The 18,407-nt window shown below is 36.0% G+C and overlaps 4 protein-coding genes across 5 annotated transcripts in view; 2 read left to right on the top strand and 2 right to left on the bottom strand.

Annotated features, from left to right (window-relative positions):
• Positions 1–1,942: 1,942 nt before the first annotated feature.
• On the bottom strand, positions 1,943–8,477 carry LOC119839055 (zinc finger protein 711-like). The gene is made up of 7 exons (XM_038365228.1): positions 8,314–8,477; positions 6,828–6,918; positions 5,290–5,458; positions 4,539–4,813; positions 4,162–4,352; positions 3,216–3,363; positions 1,943–2,728 (listed from the first exon to the last, which is right to left on the bottom strand). The coding sequence occupies exons 2-7, from the start codon at positions 6,887–6,889 to the stop codon at positions 2,053–2,055; spliced, it is 1,521 nt and encodes a 506-aa protein (XP_038221156.1). The 5' UTR covers positions 6,890–6,918; positions 8,314–8,477; the 3' UTR covers positions 1,943–2,052.
• Positions 8,478–8,845: 368 nt separating this feature from the next.
• LOC119839045 (zinc finger protein 93-like) lies at positions 8,846–11,529 on the top strand. 2 transcript variants are annotated; one of them, XM_038365218.1, is made up of 2 exons: positions 8,846–9,083; positions 9,695–11,529. In XM_038365218.1, exons 1-2 carry the CDS (start codon positions 8,863–8,865, stop codon positions 10,731–10,733), a joined length of 1,260 nt encoding a protein of 419 aa, XP_038221146.1. In that variant the 5' UTR covers positions 8,846–8,862; the 3' UTR covers positions 10,734–11,529. The 2 variants fall into 2 exon arrangements, with proteins under 2 accessions (XP_038221146.1, XP_038221148.1); XM_038365220.1 differs by having other exon boundaries at positions 8,974–9,083; positions 9,700–11,529.
• A 517-nt stretch (positions 11,530–12,046) lies between these two features.
• Positions 12,047–17,332, bottom strand: LOC119839038 (cyclin-dependent kinase 9). Its single transcript, XM_038365212.1, has 5 exons — positions 16,651–17,332; positions 15,996–16,081; positions 15,273–15,410; positions 14,458–14,537; positions 12,047–13,836 (listed from the first exon to the last, which is right to left on the bottom strand). Exons 1-5 carry the CDS (start codon positions 17,330–17,332, stop codon positions 13,617–13,619), a joined length of 1,206 nt encoding a protein of 401 aa, XP_038221140.1. The 3' UTR covers positions 12,047–13,616.
• A 524-nt stretch (positions 17,333–17,856) lies between these two features.
• The window catches only part of LOC119839002 (sorting nexin-30-like), an 8,916-nt gene continuing 8,365 nt past the window's right edge, over positions 17,857–18,407 (top strand). The window contains exon 1 of the mRNA XM_038365170.1: positions 17,857–18,206. The gene's annotated coding sequence lies outside the window, so the exon portion shown is untranslated. The remainder of the gene's footprint in view (positions 18,207–18,407) is intronic.

Genomic DNA, 18,407 nt, shown 5'->3' with positions numbered 1-18,407 from the left:
TTCATCATCATCATATCAGCCCATTTATGTTCCCACAGCTGGGACACAGGCCTCCTATGAGGGTTCAGGCCATAATTCACCACCGTGACCAAGTTCAGGTTGGCAAATGTCACATGTCGTCGAACTTCTGATACTTGGACATGTATAAATATTATTGTAGTGTAATTGTACCAATGTTGTTATAAAAGTTTAGTATATACCTAATTAGCTTATGAACTTAATGTCTATAATTATATCTGTACTCAAATACCTCAAAAAAGAATGTATTTGTAAATTTTGATATTTTAAATACATATTCCCGCTTAAAATTTTTCTAGTGGACGCCATATTGAATTTACTATGACGTTACATTTTATAAATTATAACCTGTTCTAACAGTTCAAATTGTACATGTTACTGTTTATTACATGATTCATTCTTCTTTCTTCTCTTTTTCATGTCATTCATTAATATATCTTGAATTATTAAATATATGCGAATTATTAATTATTTATCGGTAACTATATTACATTATTATATTTGTTTATTATATACAAGTATCAGATAAAAATAAATACAAATGATTGAAAAAAAAATTGTGCCAAGCGCTATTTTTGCAACATTTGGCCCCAGAGCGTCGCAAATAATTCGAAATTAAAACACATCAAAAACCATCAAAATCCGTTCAGCTGATCCTTGGCTATAAGTGGTGTAGCTAACACGCCTTTATTTTGTAGAGATTCGTTTTTATCTTTACTAATAATACAAGATCCTTGAATACTATATATATATATTGAATACTAATAGGCTATATATGTATCACGGGCGAAACCGGGCCGGACCGCTAGTAACTAATATAAAATCGATGAGAAATTTTGAAAGAATAGAAAAAATTTGATCATGAGGCGGGATTCGAACCCGCGTCTTTTTGCTACGGTTTGGCGTTTTCTCACGTAGAAAGCATTTTCAATGCTATAAAACAAAAAATTAAATTTAATATAAAATCACTAAAAATATGTTTATTTGTAGCAAATATTTTTTGGAAACGCTCATACAAGTGGAAAAATTATATTATAATAGTTGATTTTAATATAGAAATTGCCCCTTTCTGGATGAAGCAATTTCACATAAATTTTCTTACATACATATTGCAGGTTTGTCATCCACTCAAACTTGCCAAACACAAAACTTCACTTTTTTCCTATTTATTATATGGTTTTATTTATATGGTCTTTATTTGAAATCTTCTTTAAGTACATCATATAGAAATCAACTTCTAAGATTATTGCCGAGGGTTTTCCACTTTCAGACATTTATTCCAGTCGTCAATCCTTTCCTTATCCCTTCCCCCTTCAAGGCGGGCAGCGCATCGCAGAGGCACTACCTCTGCTCTGTTCACGGATGGTGATGATCGCTTACCATCAGGCGAACCACCAGCTCAGTTGCTGTGACATTAAATACATATGATGCAAGTCACTACATGGTATAAAACAAAGTTGCTTCCCGCTGTCTGTCACTCTGTATGGTTAGATCTCTAAAACTGCGCAAGAGATTTTGATGTGGATTTTTAAAATAGAGTGATTCAAAAGGTTAACATGTATGTAACATGTACAACTGCACCCAAAGCCGGGACGGGTCACTAGTTTATATCGTTACTAGCTGCGCCCCGCGGTTTCACCCGCGTAAGTCCGTATCCCGTAGCAATATCGGGAAAAAAGTTGCCCATATGTTATTCCAGTTGTCCAGCTGTCTACGTACAAAATTTCATTGCAATCGGTTCAGTAGTTTTTGCGTAAAAGAGCAACAAACACATACACATCCTTACAAAACTTACGCATTTACAATATTAGTAGGATTAACTCTTTTCTATCCACTGATCATATTTTCACTATTACTTCCTACTAACACTTCTTTTTTCAATATTTACAGTATCTTCCTGTCTTCTTATTTCCCATCCTCTTCCACATACAGATCTCTTGATCACTCAATTCGTTTATTCCCCCTCTCCTTTCCGTTTCTTCATATCTCCTTCCACTCTTCCAATATTCTTCCCGTCTATCATACCGCTGTCTTCTAACTCCACCCCGTCGGCACATAATCCCCATCCACGACCTGGTCATCCGGATGCATGCTGACCAAATGCCTCTTCAGGGCGCCTTTCCACTTGGTCGTGAAGGTGCAGTGGTTGCACCGGAACGCCTTCCCGCACGACTGCAAGTGCTCCAGCACCAACTCCTTGGTGTTGGTGAAGAAGCCACACTTCTCGCACTCAAACGCACTCTTCGCCTCGTGCGTGCTCATGTGGTACACCAAACTCATGTTGTGCTTCGCCCGGTAGTTGCAGAGCGGGCACTTGAACCTCTTGTCCTTGTTCTTCTTCTCTTTCGCGTGCTTGTCCCTGTGCCGCGCCAGCAGGAGCTTGCTGGACGTGGTGTAGCTGCAGCTCTCGCAGCAGTGCAGCACGTTCGAGTGTGAGGCCACGTGGTACTCGTAGTCGGCTGTGTCGTTCGTGATGAACTTGCAGTGGTAGCACTGGTACTTGCTGTAGCTCATGATCTTGCTGATCGCCTTGCTCTTTTGGCTCCTCTTCGCTTTCTTCTTGGACTTCTTGTGCTTCTTCGCGAGCTTCAGCAGCGGGATGTCGTCCTCGTCGGTCGCGTCCGACACTTCGATGGTGTCGATTTTTGGCTCTTGGATGATGACGTCGTCTTCGTCGCTGGATGACAGCAGACTGATCGGGAGCTCGTGCCTGGAATTGGACGAGAGAGAAGACTTATTAACGGATTTTAAACGCGATTTATTGAATATATTATTGAGTCCGACGTTTCGACTTTACAACTTCACAGTAAGCGTGGTGATAGATGTTCCTCACCAGAATTAATGGTATACTGCTATAAGTTTGATGTGTTTGCTGCATGCGCCAATAAGGCACTTTTGCACTGAATTTTCTTTATCTTTATTATTTATAATTTCTACCATTGAGCTATTTTATTAGATATGATAAATTGCCATTTTCAAATAATAAAAACTCGTCGTGTTATAAACCTTTTTACTTATTATTTGAAGTTTGTCTTCGCTTTTATATTACAATTTTAAGAATATCCGATAAATATTTCCATTACAAGTAATCTTCTAAATGTACTCCTATATACACATCTGTCTTTGCCTGACAATATAAAATACGACATGTATATCATCATCATCATCATCATCATCATTATGAATAGAGTGCTCACCTCTCCCCCAGGTCTATGACGTCAGAGTTGGACTCCATGTCCAGGTCCACCTGTTCGATCTTCGTCTCGTGCTCATCCTGCTCGAACAGGCTCGGGTCCACCTCCACCTGGACGTCTTCCAACAGCATCAGACAGTCTTCGTCTCGTTCTGGAGGGGGTTTGGTTGATGAGTTTTATTTAATGGGTCTTTCAAACTATTATATAGAGTTTCCATAGGTTTATTTTTTGGATTTACACAAAACAATTTAATTAACACAATCTTTAGATTATACTGACAGCCCAAAAGTTCAAGTAATCCTACTATCCTACTAATATTATTAATGCGTAAGTTTGTAAGGGTATGTGTGTGTTTGTTGCTCTTTCACGCAAAAACTACTGAACCGATTGCAATGAAATTTAGTACGTAGACAGCTGGACAAATGGAATAACATATAGGCAACTTTTTATTCCGATATTCCTACAGGATACGGACTTACGCGGGTGAAACCGCGGGGCGCAGCTAGCAGTATTATAAATGCGAAAGTCTGTTTGTAACACTCGCACAGCTATACAATAGTATATATTGGAAATAGCTCAAACTCTTTTAATATGGGTCAAAATCGAGTCTAAAGGAGTCGCTTATACCACACACAGATGAAGCGTTTAAAGCGTTTTGAACATGTCACCGCCATTCCTGGGGGAGGGGGGGATTAAATATCATGATTTTTTTAGAATGGGATTAAAACACGACAATTTACTATCGAATGAACGTCAATCGTTTGAATGAAATAATAAATACATTCACATTTGTTACATTGGGACACTCCTTTATCCGATCCGATTTATTATTTATTTTCAAAATTCCTCTCATTTTTAGATATTTTTTTCACATTTTTTCAAAATTTTTAAAAATAATTTTTTCAAAATTTTTACGCATTTTTTCAAAATTTGTCACATTTTCCCTCACCCTGTCCCTTCCCCGCGACGGCCACCTCGACATAGCTAGTGTCGTCTCGCTCCACATCGATGGCGTCTCCCTCCAGCGGCGCCGGCGCGCGCCCGCCGCCGATCTGCGACAGCGGTATCGTTTGCTTTATCTGGTAGTTAGTGATTATATCCTCGATGTCCTTATTCGGGGAGAATTCTACTTCTTGCGTCCTGAAATGTTCAATTTATAATTGGTTTTAACAAATTTCTTAACCTCTCGAATTTCCCTTAAAAAAAAAAGAATCATTAAAATCGGTTCATCAAGTCGAAAGTTCTGAAACTTACAGTCGACTTGATAACTTCCTCCTTTTTTGAAGTCGGTTGAACATAAAAATATATGTAGATTCAAACACATACCTCTGTGCACAATTCTGCGGACTTTTCGGATCTTCATTATTTTCTTTTAAATCTTCTCCTTTCCTGTTGTCTATGCTATCCTCTATAACTCTATTGTCTTCATTTTCATTGTCTATGGCATCAGAGATTTTGGCAACCTTGTCTATGGCTCCATTGGAATTATCATTGCTGGTACTATCTGTCTTATCTACGCGAGATTCGTCCTTATTGTCTATATTTTCACCTTTATCTTTGTCTGTGGCTTCTTCATTGTCCTTATTATCATTGATTTTTTCCTGGAACAAAAAATATTTATTGAAGCTTTAAGAGTATGTTACTTATATTTTTAACTAGACGCTCGTCCCGGCTCCGCCCGGATATCAAGATTCCTGTTTTATCCCAAGGGAGCATTTAATCGGGATAAAAAGTATCCTATCACCCAAGTCAGGTCATACCCTGTTCGTATACCAAATTCCATCAAAATCCGTTCATTTCAATCACAAATTCGCAATCGCGATTGACGGACAACCATCCAAAGAAAGCTAGTCATAATATATATAAATTACGTGTCACATTGTTTGTCCGCGATGGACTCCTAAACTACTCAACCGATTTTAATCAAATTTATACACCACGTACAGTTTGATCCAACTTAAAAGATAGGATAGTTTATAAAATTTCAATTACGATATATGACGACCCGGGCTGAGCCAGGCCAGCCAGTTAACTGACATGTGAAAATCTTTCAAAACTAGAGGGTAGTTTTACTCACGTGGAATACACAAGGCACGACCTTCGGCTTCAGCCGCCGCTTGCCCCGCACTGTCATGTAATGGTCCTCCAGAAAATGACTACTGCATACCACGGCGTCGTCTGTCAGTTTGAAGGGGCTCCTGATCGCGTCCAGCCATTTTCTCCGAAGTGTCCTGCTGATTGGTAACCTGTGGAAGTTTGTATTGAGTCATCTATATTGGTTACTAGCTTTGCGCCCGCGACTTCGGCCGCGTAGTCAATGGAAATCCTACATGTCCTTTTGCAAGCTTAACCTATCTGCGTATCAAATTTCAGCCAAATCGGTCCAGTGGTTTAAGCGTGAAGATCAGACCAAGTTGCTTTCGCATTTATAATATTTATTGGGATTTATAATGAGCAAAGGGAGATGGACTAGGTTTTTTTAAAAAGTACGGATTTAGTTTGAGTTTTAGATGAAGTATTTATTTTATCTGCTATAGATGTCAGTTTTCACTCATTAATCAGCATAATGTATGTTTAATAGTTGTAAGAATTAATATATATATATATATATATATGAGTCGAGAACGCTTTGACACGAATTGGGCCAGCTCGCACCGGAGAAGTACCACACCCCCACAGAAGACCGGCGTGAAATAGCATTCTGCTGTGTTTCGTTCGGTGAGTGGGGGAGCCGGGGGCCCGTATCCTTTTCCTTATCCCTCCCAGTTTTATCCTTTATTCCTCCCGTCAATCCATTCTTAATCCCTTTCCAATTAAAAGTCGGCAATCCATTTGTAGAGGCGTAAGGCCTGCAATGGACCTGACGCCTCTCCAAATGTCCACGGGCGGTGGTAGCGCTTACCATCAGGCGTCCCACCAGCTCCATTACCGACTGTGACATAAAATAAATATGGGAAAATGTTTTTGTTTTATTTTTTATTTGTTTTTATGATACAACTAGCTGCGCCCCGCGGTTTAACCCGCGTAAGTTTGTATCCTGCAGGAATATCGGGATAAAAGTTGCCTATCTGTCTACGTACCAAATTTCATTGCAATCGGTTCAGTACTTTTTGCGTGAAAGAGCAACAAACACACACACATATCGTTACAAACTTTCGCATATATAACATTATAACATATAGGATAGGATAGGATTTTCCGTCTGGAGGGAGAATCCACATCCACATATAGCACAGTGGCGTTTTTTTTTTTTTTTCGAAAAATCGCATTCGCATGTTATTTTTCGTTTGACTAAGCGAACGAAGTCACGGGCGGAAGTCTAGTCAGAAAATAGAAATATCTCTATATTTATATTGGCTAGTGGAGCCAGATGCCACTGTCATCAGTAAACATGTAAAGATTTATTATTTACTATGTTTTGCCCGCGTCTTTGCATGCGTTAAATTCGAAGTAGTTTAATAGATGTTATAATGCATATAAACCTTCCTCTTGAATCACTCTATCTATAAAAATAAACCATCAAAATCCGTTGCGCAGTTTTAAAGATGTATGCTACATGGGGACATAGGAACAGATAAAACGACTTTTTTTTATACTATGTAGTTATATACTAACTTGAAATACGTTATATCCTCTTTGGCAGAGAGACAGCCATCGACGCAGCACTGTTCCACCATTATTTGTTCATCAGTATCGTATATTAAACCTGCAAATAAAACAATTTAAACCTATCACTTTACCAACTGATTGATTAAAACGATAGGATTTTAATGTTCACGAGACGGAATCGAACCTACGACCTGTCAATTGCCGCTTCTATAACATAAATATATAAATAATAAGCTTCTAACTATAATATAAATGTTACATTTACACTAGCTTTTGCCCGCGGTTTTGCACGTTTAATAGATCTTATTATACCTTCCTCTTGAATCACTCTATAAAAAAAAATCCCATCAAAATCCGTTGCGTAGTTGTAAAGATTTAAGCATACATAGGGACATAGGGACAGAGAAAGCGACTTTGTTTTATACTATGTAGTGATAGCTAACTTCATATAATGTTGTTACTTTTTCAACTAAAATTTTCTCTTAAATTTAAGTAAATTTCGGCTTATTAACTTAAACAATCTATGGTTATAATAATACGCTGAATAATTTCGGAGGTACGCGTGAGCAAACATAACATATAAGGTATGTAAACGCTAGTTTATTGGTATAATTCATACTCTCTTTTATGCAGTCGAAGAAAAATAAAAATAACTCATTACAAACTACGAAAATACAAGACAAATTTCCCGTCAAAAATTTAAAATTTCATGAAAATGACTTCAGCCGTTTTGAAGTTCGAGATATAAAATTATATATTCAATTCGAAATATAAACGAAAAAAACGTAGTTAAAAAAAAAAAGAAATTTTTACATCTTTATAATAAAATAAAAAGCCTTTAACGGGTATCTCGAAAAAAGCTCAGCTTACCTTGATAAGATTGCATTAAGGGAAATTGAATTTTGTGCGATATAAATACTCAAAGCATTATACAATTCCAATTTATTAATATAAATTGAAAAACACATAATTTTATTATGCAGAATGTACTTGATGTTATATTAAATTTATTTCCTAAATAATTACATAAATAAAAAAAAATAAATAATTTTTAACACTCAAGTAAAAAGGATCTTTGAGGAGGACCGGGCAAACGCACAATTTTTTTCGTAAGCAAATATCAAAAACATAATACACCTTATTGCAAAGGGATAAGGCCTATATTCTAACAGAGAACGTCCCTTGTACGCGTAACTTGTTCAGCGTCCGTATTCCGGAATCGCAATATCGCATTAACATCGCTTCGTGATCGTCCTTATTACTAGGGCCATAAGAGCTATATCGCAAAATCACTTCGCAACATCGCTTTTAGATTTACGATACAATTTCCAGAATAATACCATTGTAATTATTACCTATCAATAATTAAGAATATATTTTGAATTTAGAATCAAAAAAGAACGTTCAAATCAAATTTCGCGGCGGAACACGGCTTTAGCGCGCGAAATATTTGTAAACAAACATTAGCTGTAAAAATGTATTCAATACTTACAAGCATTTTGAGTGTATGTTCCATAGTGTAACACATCTTGCAAATCTCATTACCAATTTCTTATTGTCACATTTTATGTTACATGTTTAATATAATTTACCATACTTATTCGTAGAAAACAAATTCAATTATTTACAGAGGCTAGTTTTATTGACTTTTTTGACAGTTCCATAGGGATGAATACAAACGCAAAACGATTCCAAGTATCGATCATTTTATTTTACCGATCTTTCGCAAAACTAAACTACGTATAATTTAAAAGAATAGTAGTTTTACAGTATACAAAATTCTAAAATAATCATTTATAATGATGATGTTATTCATTAATATAATATTTGTAGTTAGGGAACATTACATTCATTTTATGGAATATACTACACAGGAAAATCGGATAGAATTTTTTTGTCATCTGTTACTGTGTTTACAAGTCTATCAGTTGCAATTTCAAGTTTGTGGATTTGTGCTGTCAATGACGAAAAAGTGGGATTTATTTGAAAAAATACTAAATATAGGCTTATTAGCCTATATTTGTAATATTTACAAATAATAATGTCAGTGGAATTAAGTAATACGAATGAAATAAAAGAAAACTTTGTAGTGGAAGAAGACTTAGTCAAAGGAATTAAAACAGATGAGCAACTAATAGTAGAGAATAAATATGATAATGATTTTGCTGATGAAGCAAAGGTGGAAACTGAAGATACGAAATATGATTCTCGTGGTACCATTGATGATCTGTTCAATAATTATAATTTACGTAAAACCAAACGGTAATTAATACTTAAATTATCCAGAATACATATAATAAAATGTTTGTTTTTTGCATGTATGTTGTTTTGTAAACTCAAATTTTACTGAATCAAAGTTACTTAGAGATGTTATCCAGCAATACTAGTTAAAAAGTGAGCTCTGGTTCTCGAAAAATAAGTTTATAAGTAAAAAAGTAAGTAAAGTTTTTAAGTATTGTATTGTTTTGTCATTATCAGGTCACATAATATGCTATGCCATATGATGTTGCTTATGACACAAGCCTCATATGATGGTTCAAGCCATAATCCACCTTGCTGACCATATGTGGGTTTGTAGATGTCACATATTATTAAACATAATTCTTGGACACACTGTTTTACTTACAATAAATATTGATCTCGTTGACCATTTCAAGCAATGATGATAATGTGGATAATGTCTGCAAAAATTAAAAAATTATTTGCTTGCTTCTCGAACCCATAACTTACTATTATCAAGTGCAGTGTCCTCAACACTAAGTTACTGCTGCTCTTGAGATTGGGTGTTTTTACAAATTAAAGTTGTATCTTTATTGTAAACCGCTCTAAAATGAGGATTAGCGAATTCTGAATAATTATATCCTGGTTTACAGTACAGTAATCAAAGAAGATGTATGTGATGCTGAAGAAGACAAATATGTACCGAAAAAAAAGAAGAAACAAAAAGATGAAAAGTACCAAAACATATGTTATAAATGTAAAATATGCAACAATACATTTATAAACGAAACAACATTCAATATTCATAAGAAAATTCACCAAAAAGACATGGAATATACTTGTGATCTATGCAAAGAGACGTTCGATACTAATGATCACCTCTTAAAACATAAAAAAACCAGGCACATTAACGACAATGACTGTTACCTGTGCCAGAAATGTAAAATGGCTTTCTCTGATCATCGATCTTATATAAATCACAGAATAGTCCATTTAAAACCTCCATACAAATGCTTCGAGTGCAACTTTCAATTCACAAAGAAAAACTCCCTTAACGCCCATATATTTATGCATTATAATATCGAAAATGAGTGCAGTATATGTAAGGAAATGGTACACCACAAAAAAATGGCAACACACCTGGAAAAACACAATACCATACAGTGCATTGAATGTGGAAAGAACGTAAAAAAATCTTTCCACAGCTATCATATGCTCGTGCACACTGGTGTCAAGAAATATCAATGTTGGTACTGCGGTCAGGGTTTCTTTTCCAGCGCACAAAGGGCAGTACACACGCGAAAACATACGGGCGAGCGACCGTACAGCTGCAAGCAATGCAACCGGACGTTCACACAGTCCGTCGATCTCAGACGGCACCTGATACAGCACAAGCAATCAGCTGAACACTATGAATGCGATCACTGCGGGAAGAAGTATTCAGTTAAACAGTCGTTAATAACACACATGCGTATCCACAGCAACTATAAGCCGTACAAGTGCCCCTTCTGCTCACAAAGATTCCACACGTCCACGTATCTGACACTGCACACATACAAGAAGCATGTGAAAGAGAACCGGTTCAAATGTAACTTCTGCAACAAAAGCTTTAAAACAAATACTGACCTTGGTAAACACGTGAAGACTAAGGAGCATCAAAAAATGGCATATAAACATACTATAAATGTTTAAATTCTCATACAAAATGGGATTAGATCAGTCGAGCAGATATGCAATCCATGATGGAGGCATTGACAGCCAGCCCTATGTTACGCAAAGATGGCATCTTCAAAATATCTCTAAATCTAGAAGGTTTATTTCCATTAAGATCAGTCATGAGATAAGTATGGGCTTTTGAAAAGCACTAACAAGGCCCTTATATATAAAGTGAATTCCCATGTCCTTTTTACGTTTTGCTGATTGATTGATTTGATTCTTTTGTAGACAAGCAGATAAGCGACCTGCGCCACCACCACCACTGGCTAACAAACCCATGACCCATGACCTCTGTACCATAAAGATGTTCCAACTATTCATAAATACCCTCAAATTCCTACATATTAATGAACAAAGAGATAATCATATATACATATTTTTAATTTTATAAAAAAAAATTAAACATATGGATTATAAAAGTTTATTTTCACATATACGGAACAACGTCAGTTAGCATTAAAAGAACATTACAAGTATTAACCTAGTACATTGGTTAATTCGTGCACAACCCACATTCGCCATAATGGGAACTCAGTTCCACAGTCCAGTCTCTTAACCACCAATTCTATTAGAAATAGATCCATATTCAATCTTAGTGTTTACATTCTCCAGTCTTTAATGCTAAAATGGGCAGTATAACAGATAACCTACTAATATTATATTAAAATTTTACACCAATACATGCACAATTATTATAACTTAGTTATTTTCTTATATTACCATCGGCAATGGATCTGGTGGGACGCCTGATGGTAAGCGTTACCACCGCCCGTGAACATTTGGAGAGGCGTAAGTTTGAATGCAGACCGCACGCCTCTACAAATAGATTGCCGACTTCAAATTGGAAGGGAATTGACGAGAGGGATAAAGGAAAGGACTGGGAAGGGTAAGGAAAAGGATGTCGACCTCCACATCCCCCACAAACTGGTATTTACCCCTGAACATTTAGTTTACACTAATTATACCATATAACATTTGTAATGATGAAATCCCACATAGCCTCTTAGAGGGCGTCAGGTGTTTAAAGGATATTAATTGATCCCCAACCCCTTAAATGTTAAGTTCACTTTTTACACCTTTAATTAATAATTTACAACCTATTTTTTTTTTAGTTTTCTAACAGCATTAAATGCAATTTTTACACGCTTTTTATTAGCTTCACCTGTATGTGTGTTTGTAACCGACTTCTTTGGGCGCGATTTTGACCCACTTTAAACGGCCAGATTTCGTTCAAACTTTGTAGATTTATTGAGGACCGATGACAATACACTAATTTGATAAAATTATTCCATTTTTCAATTTGCAAAATATGATAAAAGCGTGTTTTTTAGTTTTTTTAAACTATTATAATATATTATTAAGTATTTGAAAAATATGAATGGGATATCGATTCGATAATCGATTCCGATCGTTCCAATGTGACGAAAGACGCAGGTTCGAACCTCGACTCATGTTAGTTTTCCATACTGTATATATTTTTCAAAAAATAAAATTAATCCTAAATACAAAAACGACATTACATATCTTAATTAACTCTTAATTCTTTCTTATTGTATTATTACACTTTCAATGTCACAAAAGCAAAGAAAAGCATTTATTTTATCAACAATGCCAGGTATACAATATGGACAATTAATGCATTTATATTTGTCCATAGATTTGGTACAATACTCTAATGGAGGAAGGCTTTAGACCTTACACCTAAAATATTTACAAAATTCTATAAAAATCATTTATACATACACAAGTTGCTGCTCCTTAATTATTCGAAATGAATTAATTATTGTCTAATTTTAAAATGTCCATCTTTTGCATGTTACATTAAAAACCGATCTATTTTATATATACAAGATACAAATACAGACATAGACATACAATTATAATATTATCTTGCAATTTATTTAACCGTGAGAATCGAGCAATGCCCACAGACTGTTGAGGACATAGCTTCAGCACCAATAGTGCTAAGTTAAGTATTGCAGTCATTCTTATCATTTAAAATCGATTATAACATAACCAACATAATTCAGAGTATATTTTCTAACAAATTTTTGAAAGCAATTTTCATCTAATTAAAGTCAATCCACAAAATTGATATACAGAAATAAATGATTAAAATATCTTCTGACGTCATTTGGACATGAAGAGGAGCAATTTCTTTCAAATTAAATACATTGAATTACTAAAATCATATGATTATTGCAATAACGGTGCCGGAAAGAGAAAATAACTTTAATTTAAAAGTATAAGTAATTCACTAAATCTGCGTAAAAGTATTCCAACTACATAAATTTATAACTTACAAATCAATTATTCATTCAATTACAGTCAATTTGAAAGATCTGTGATACATCAAATACACATCATTCACAGTACCCTAACATTTTCTTAAAAGAGGTCCTTTTCACATCTCTAAAATGACCAATCACTTACCTGACATGAATTTACACTACCTAAAGTAGGCATCCCCCTTTCTTGACATGGATTTACACTCCTTCTCGCTCTCATAACTTGAACACTTCGCTAGATTAACATATTACAAACAGCTTAACTCACAATCACCTATTTAACGGTCAAAATATGATATTGAATAAAATGATGACTCAAATTAGCACCTTATTACATTGCAGTAACGTTCTAAGTCCATTGTATCACATGCCTATTAGAAAATTGCCTTATACAGTAGGATTTGATATCTCACACTTTTTGAGCATCATTGTGAGTGTGGTTGTTTATTGAATGGCAATCCTCCCGAACACAATCCATCACTTTACTACCCAAAAGCCTCATTGTAATATCACATCACTTCACTTAAGTCTGCTAGCAGTGTCTCCCAGGTCGTTTCGACCTGTACGAGGTCTAGAACACTCTGTCTTGGTACCCAGAGTCCTGCGGAGGTGGGTTCGGCTTGGCCTGGGCACCGGCTACATGGTGATGGTGCCTCAAGTGGCCTGGCCTCCGTGGTGGAGCGAGATACTCGAACATGCTCTGCGTGTGCTGGGCCAGCATGTTCGCGAGGTCGCAGGGCATCGGGTCCGTCCAGAAGAAGTCGTGGTTTAACGCTGTGTCCGCGTCGTATCTGTGGACGATGGGAAATAATTCATAAGAGTATTATATAAAACCAGATACCCTCACATCATTGTCCCTACGACATACATCTATTTAATTTAGGGATAGCTGACAGCCCACTATGCAGAGCATCTACGTCATCATGTCATGAGCGGCGTGCCAGGGCACTTAGATTCCCCGGAAGTTTTCTGCATCCTTCACAAGCTGTTAAATTTCCTGGAGGATGGGGTGATTTTGAGCTTTAACTGTCTCCCCCCAGCCCTTTGGTTACATGTCCATATTATTATAAGAGTACTAGCTGGCCCGGCAAACGCTGCTGTGCCTCACTCTTATCATTTAGGGGTATGAAAAATAGATGTTGGCCGATTCTCATAGATACCGGATAAGCACAAAAAATTTCATCGAAATCGGTCAAGCCGTTTCGGAAGAGTATGGCAACAAAAACTGTGACACGAGAATTTTATATATTAGAATTCAACTAATCTGTTGAGAAATTTTTAAGAGTATTAGTTGTTATCCGATGCTTCGCTCCTGGGCCAGTCACAAAAATCGTACCATCCAGACTCCGTGGCGACGTGAAGACAGATAAACAAACAACATAGGTTTGCATTGAAAATCATTGCATATATACCTCTTAGCGGGGTCCAACTGCAGGAGCTTATCGAGCAGGTCGCAACCGTACGGGTCCTTTACATATGGCTTCAGCCTTTCCTGTAATATTAAAAATAAAATCATAAAAAAAAATATTTTTATAATACGTTGTCTGGAAGTGATCGCTGCTTAAGCGATAAGAGCGCCTGTTGTGCTGCTGCTGATTTTATTTAACTCCTGTTTGTACTCTTCTTGTAAAGATGCACAATAAGAAAGTTTTGATTGATTGATTGATATTTAGCATGTATCATTCAAAGCTGTTTCAAAAGCTACAGATTAAAGCTTTTGAAAGTTATTTGAACGGGTTGTTTCTTTTACGATAATATTGTCGCTGGAATATTGTAAAATCTGCAATCAGACGTAAGATTACAAATTGTCGAAAAATTTTTTTATGAACCTTAACATTTGTTTGCAATTTAACGCTTTATTCCTCGTCATAATATAAAGCTAATATATCGCAGTTATGCATTATAAAGAAAATTAACTCTACGTTTAGGAACAAATGGGCGTACCGGCGAGACCGTATCTGGAATACTTTCATCATACCTCAAATAGTTCCATACCATAATCCATCACGCTGGCCAGGTGCGGTTTGTCACATATCGTAGTCCTTTTCATACTTCGACAGGCCAGATTCCTCACAATATTTTCCTTCGCCATTTCGTGCAATAAAAAAAATTAAGTCCCATTTGTTATTTTTTGGTCCTTACCATTAAGCCACGCCAACTCTTTGAACAACCACTGCACTTAAATTTTCAAATAATTATCTAAATCCTAGTCTAAGTTCTAACATACCTTGACCTTCCTCTTCTGGCCCTTCGGCAGCTCCATCTTGTTGTACAAGTCTAGACTCTCCACTCCAGGCCACACATCAGGCGTGCAGGAGCCGCATAGCTGCGATATTAAGATCAACTGCTGCTGTTCTGTTGGACCCTAAGAATACACACTAGCATTATAAACGCAAAAGTTTATAGGAATGTATAAAATATTACTCTTTCACACAAAAATGTCTGATTTCATTTTAATAACATTTGACAGTTATAATTTACCAATATATGTTAGTAAATATGTAGTTTGGCAAATGTCAAATGTTGAACTTATGATTTTTAAACATGCTGGTTTCTCATGATGTTTTCCATCAGCATTTAGAGCAGAGATGATGTAAATATTTCTTGCCCGCTCGGTCCCAAGCCCCCAACTTTCTGATTCAAGTCCAAAGTCCTCGCCACTGAATTACTACTGCTATAACACACAATATTTATATTTACCATTTAAGTGATTTTGAACAACAAACAATAATTAATTTTTCAAAAAATATTGTGCGATATAGAAATTGAGAACCCTTGCCCCCACACTAGGATTCTCTGCATTGTGGGAACAAGTTTCTTCAAGTAATAGGTAGTTTACCAGAATAACACATAAAATTATGGAGAAATACTTAATTAGTCCTCTGGGGTCAGCTTCAGGTGAAACCACACTGTACAGTCTCTAAATAATTAAAAAAAGAGAAGTGTCCACCTGCATGATGGGCGAGCGAGTCCACATCTCAGCCATGATGCAACCAGCGCCCCACATGTCCACTGGGGGGCCATAGTTACGGTCACCTGTAGTAACATACTTAATGTCAATTTGCATCCCTGGTCCGTCTAAACATTATTTAGGTTACAGAAACTGTTGAACATGTTTTTAATATAACTCTACAGATAAAAGTGAATGATTGTCAAGTTTTTCTATATACATACTTTTGTTTCTCTTTATATTTGTAACGCAAAACGATTAGATAACAGTCTTTCAATACAATCACAAATTATTCTCATCATCATCATCAGCCCATATTTGTTCCCACTGCTGGGACACAGGCCTCCTATGAGGGTTCAGGCCATAATCCACCACGCTGGCCAAGTGCGGGTTGGCAGATGTCGCATGTCGTCGAACTTTTGATTCTTGGACATGCCGGTTTCCTCACGATGTTTTCCTTCACCGTTTTAAGCAGTGGTGATGTTATCCACATGTGCAGATAAATTGAAAAATCAATTTAATTCCTGCACACTCGGCCCGGTCTCGAACCTCGGCTTGTCGATTTTGAAGTCCGAGGTTCTCACCACTGAGCCACCACTGCTTCTTTATATAATAATTAATAATAATAAATAAATAAATAAATAATTATTCTCACCTAACAACAATTCGGGAGGTCTATACCAAAGTGTCACAACTCTGTTGGTATATTTATTTGCTTGCCCAGATTTAGCTACACTGAAGGCTCTTGCCAACCCGAAATCGGCCAACTTCAACACCCCATTCTTTGTTATCAGCACATTCGCAGCTTTCATATCCCTGTGTAATATTTTATTACTGTGTATATAGTACAGGCCATTCAGCAACTGTTGCATGACCTTTTTTATCTCGCCCAAGCTGAATTTAACGTTCACATTCGACAATAATCCCGCCAAATCGTGCTCGCAGAAATCGAAAACCAAGTAAAACGTCGACCGATACTTGTTATGTAAAGTTGCCTTTGTCCGACATATTTCGATTAAATTCACGACATTTTCGTGTTTTAACAGCTGTAGTATCTTTATTTCACGTAAGGCTGTGATCGGAAAGCCCTCCTTTTCGTTATCCATCAGAACTTTTTTCATGGCAACGAATTTTTTGCTGCTGTTTCGAGCTCTAGCTTTGAACACCTCTCCGAACGTACCCTGGCCGATTTTTGCTACTTTTTCGTATTTGGATGACTCGTCACAGAATGGAAAATCGAATTCTTCTATATATTTTTCTTTCTCCCTCATATTTAATATAGTAGAACTTGTGCTTAGCACGGGAGCTGGCTCCCGTGGAGCATTTACGTTTTGCATTTTGGACGCAATTTTGACGGCTTTCTAAATAACTCTTTCGGTTAAAAAGATGGATAATCACTGATAAGAACAGTGATAGTCACTTTCTACAACGCTTTTAATTATTTGAGCTTGAATCAGTGGATTTTCAGCTTATTTTTTTTCAATGATAACAATGCAAATTGCAAACGTGAAGAATCAAGGAAATAGAAGTGTCAGTGACAGAAAACAAATTCACGTTTGTCAACGTCAGCGTGTTTGTTTTTCTTCTACAGATAACTTATGGAATGTTCTGAAATTTCAAATTAATTATGAAATAGGCACAATTTTCTACAAGTAAAACTGATTCCTTACTTTTGCTACAAATATAGCCGATAAAAAGAAACATAGCAACCTTTCCAATATTAAAATCATTTAACTCACGTGAAAAAAAAATGACGAGTTAAAAATACTAATAAGTAATTCAGTAATAACCTTGGTGGAATGACTTTTGAACGAATTGCGATCACGAACTGTCACATTTCCACTTATGTCATTACCATTTGTCAACTAGAGATTGGGAATCGGATTTTGCATAAAAATGTACTTTGTTTCAAATTAATTTGTATATTTTTATCAATTGATGAATACGTTACGCGACTGCTTATCAAAATTGGTGTATAAATAAAGGTGTTTTTTTTTATTCGATAGTTACAGTGTGGAAGTGAAACGCAATGCAAGTTGCAGTTATTGATCGAAAAATTTGCAAATCGTGTTGTTCTACTTTTTATTTAGTGTTTCTTTCCTTATCGGTGTAAATGATAACTTTTTAAATAAACAAGATAAACGGCTACGCCTCTTTTGACGCCGTTCCTACCTTCTGTGCTTTCATATCTACATAACTTTATAAGTAATCGTAAGTATTTTTTTGCTAATAACAAATATATACAACAAATGTTACATACGTATCTATACAATGATAATTATTTTCATTTTTATATCCAAGAATATATTTATCTTGCGAAAATCTACATAGAGTTTGTATGAACTAATAATTTTAAAACAACTTCACTGAATATATGATATCATTTCCTTTAATATTATGCATAGTAAGTAG

The sequence above is a fragment of the Zerene cesonia genome, unplaced genomic scaffold (genome assembly GCF_012273895.1).
Source record: "Zerene cesonia ecotype Mississippi unplaced genomic scaffold, Zerene_cesonia_1.1 Zces_u007, whole genome shotgun sequence".
Classification (NCBI taxonomy): domain Eukaryota; kingdom Metazoa; phylum Arthropoda; class Insecta; order Lepidoptera; family Pieridae; genus Zerene; species Zerene cesonia.
This window is presented reverse-complemented; position numbering and strand designations above follow the sequence as displayed.